We start from the raw sequence: 2,500 nt of genomic DNA, 5'->3' as shown, positions 1-2,500 counted from the left end.
CCCTGAATACGGTCTTACGTTCGGACACGCACGAAGAGGCTTAAGTAAGTGGTTGATGAGCATGAAACTATGTCCTAAAGATTTGCTGACCAATCATATACGTATACGAATCGTCTAATTTAGCATTTTATTTACACAGTTGTTAATTTTTTTTTAGTTGACATTGGAGATCATATCGACGTATTCCCAGTTGTGGAAGGTAAGTCTTTGTTGTCGCAGTTACTATCCCCAGTTTCCTTACTAGCGCGGTTTTGTACCCCCCGGTAGTGAAAATTCCGATTTTTAAAAGGCTAAAGGCGCACAGAAGGAAAATCGTTATGGAATTTTTTACATTGTTTTTATCTCAGAAAACCATAATGTTTAAGTTGAGTAAGTGAAGAAAAATCAGTCATATAAACTGTAAGCTCCGTAATAAAGCAGGTGTGCTCTGCTGTGTAAAGTTGAGGCTCCAAGTAAGTTATTACTTCTTCATATTATTATTTGTTTTTATTTCTAACCAAAGGATGCATGATAGAAGCCGGGACTACAAGACTTCCTTATGGAGGACGGCAAATGACAGACAGTTTCACACGAATGCTTACGGAAAAAGGAGTACGGTAATTTGCTGTTGTTTTTACCGTTGGTATAAGTTGACTACACGCTTAAGCAGTAGCTTCGCTTGTGTGTGTGTAGCTTCAAGGTAAGTGGCAGATTCACTTTCGTTCTCTAATTGGAATTCTTGCTTCACCTGTAGGCTCTTCTCAGAGGTGGAGTCTTATGTCTCAAGAGTCATCAAAGAAAAGGTATCCGCACCTAACTTTTGCAGGCGTATAGTACAGGATAATAAGACCCGCTGAGTTTCTCGGTGGACTTGAGCCGCTCGATTCGATTACTCAGAAGCACCTTGCTCGAAATTCGACAAGGTCCACCTGAATTCTCCAGTTATGCAACTCGATGATATTGTCTGCTGGGACGTTTTGTATGGAAAGTGTGCCAATTAGCTCCTTTATTTTGGACCTCAATGATTTCATAACAATTTATAGCGTTTAACTTTATTTCAGTGCCAAGTCTTCTATTGCCGGGCTCTAATTGGCGACACTGTACATACATATCAAATCAAATCAAAACATTGGTTTTTGAGGAGACGAGAAAGGCGGAATATCCGGAGAAAAACCTCTCGGAGCATAGTAGAGAACCAACAAACTCGGCCCACATTTGACGCCGAACTGAGAATCGAACCTCTGCCACGTCAACCTCGTTCCATGGGTCTCTCTTCTCTGCCTCCTTTGTCGTTGAGACAAAAACCCTGGAACTAGGTTTCGGCCACATTGGTGGGAGGCGAGTGCTGTCACCTTTGCGCTAGCGTTGCCACCACGTCGAAAGGGGTTCCTTTATATCATTGCGATTTTAACAAAAAAAAATGTTGTTTTAACGAGCGAAAGGCGAACCCTCGAAACGTCACCCTTCCAATCTTTTGGCGGTAATTCGACCTCAATCAACTCTCTTGATAAAACTCTTTTCCGCGTAAGACTGAGACGTTTTATTAATTGCCATTAAGGTGTCCTTTGTAGCAAAGCGAGAAGCTGTAGAGAACGAAGATGAAGACTGCTCAATGATCGTGGATTTGGAAAAGTACTCCATTCCAGACGGCACAAGGTATCGCTGATAATCTTTGATGTTATGGACGCGATACGCTTTGGAGGGGGTGGGGGTTCTTTACATAAAAAACAATACAAGTCATTTACTCGTGGGACAGTATCATGCTTCAGTGAACTGGATATCCGTTGTTTCGATGCAAATAACCCCCCAAAATGAACTGTGCTATGGGATTTGCGAAAACAGCGAATACAAATCGTCTATGCATAAAACATAGCTTACGTTTTAAATTCCCTCTGTCGAAAATATCAATTGTTCCTCTGATCCAAGGTTTTTTTCTCGGTAAACGTAAGGAGAAGTCTGTATGGTGGGGTAGCTTCAGTCAGGATTTTCCACCTCTTTTCGCTGTTTCTGCTTCTTCGATGTTTCTGTTTCTTCTTTACTTAACGAGGCCTCGGCCCTCTAAGTACATGACTCCAAGCCGGTCAATTTTTTCTGGCGCGAACAGGCGAGCGAGACCTTAACTCCAGGTGACAACCTTGTTTTTAAGTTTGAGCTTTTTTTTTCTTCAGACAGGTGATTTTTTATCTAATCCTTCGAAATAGTTGTCTGTGAATCAAATTTCGAACAAAAGGTCATACTAAAATCGTTCCAGTCGCCTAATAATTTTGTGACGATGTCGTGTTCACTTGTTTTTCAAGGGAAGTCACTGTAGACTCAGCCAGATACCGCTGTACAGAGGGACTGTTTAAGCCATCTGCCTGGGGAAAGGACCATCCGGGAATTCACCAACTGACGGTCAAAGCCATCATGGCCTGCAGTATTGACATGCGCAAACAAATGTGTCGAAACATCTACCTGAGTGGGGGAGGCTCTATGTCTGCTGGTTTGTCTCTTTGTTTTAGAAGGCATTTGCTTGAGGTCG

At 42.2% G+C, this 2,500-nt stretch overlaps 1 protein-coding gene across 1 annotated transcript in view; it reads left to right on the top strand.

Annotated features, from left to right (window-relative positions):
* Positions 1–2,500, top strand: part of LOC138056456 (uncharacterized) — a 29,693-nt gene that overhangs the window by 23,162 nt on the left and 4,031 nt on the right. The window contains exons 19-23 of the mRNA XM_068902250.1: positions 158–199; positions 503–596; positions 734–782; positions 1,538–1,635; positions 2,277–2,461. Of these exons, the coding sequence (XP_068758351.1) occupies positions 158–199; positions 503–596; positions 734–782; positions 1,538–1,635; positions 2,277–2,461 (468 nt within the window). The remainder of the gene's footprint in view (positions 1–157; positions 200–502; positions 597–733; positions 783–1,537; positions 1,636–2,276; positions 2,462–2,500) is intronic.

This window comes from Montipora capricornis, chromosome 7, assembly GCF_036669925.1.
Source record: "Montipora capricornis isolate CH-2021 chromosome 7, ASM3666992v2, whole genome shotgun sequence".
Taxonomy (NCBI): Eukaryota; Metazoa; Cnidaria; class Anthozoa; order Scleractinia; family Acroporidae; genus Montipora; species Montipora capricornis.
The sequence above is the reverse complement of the archived record's forward strand: the minus strand, read 5'-3'. Positions and strand labels throughout refer to the sequence as shown.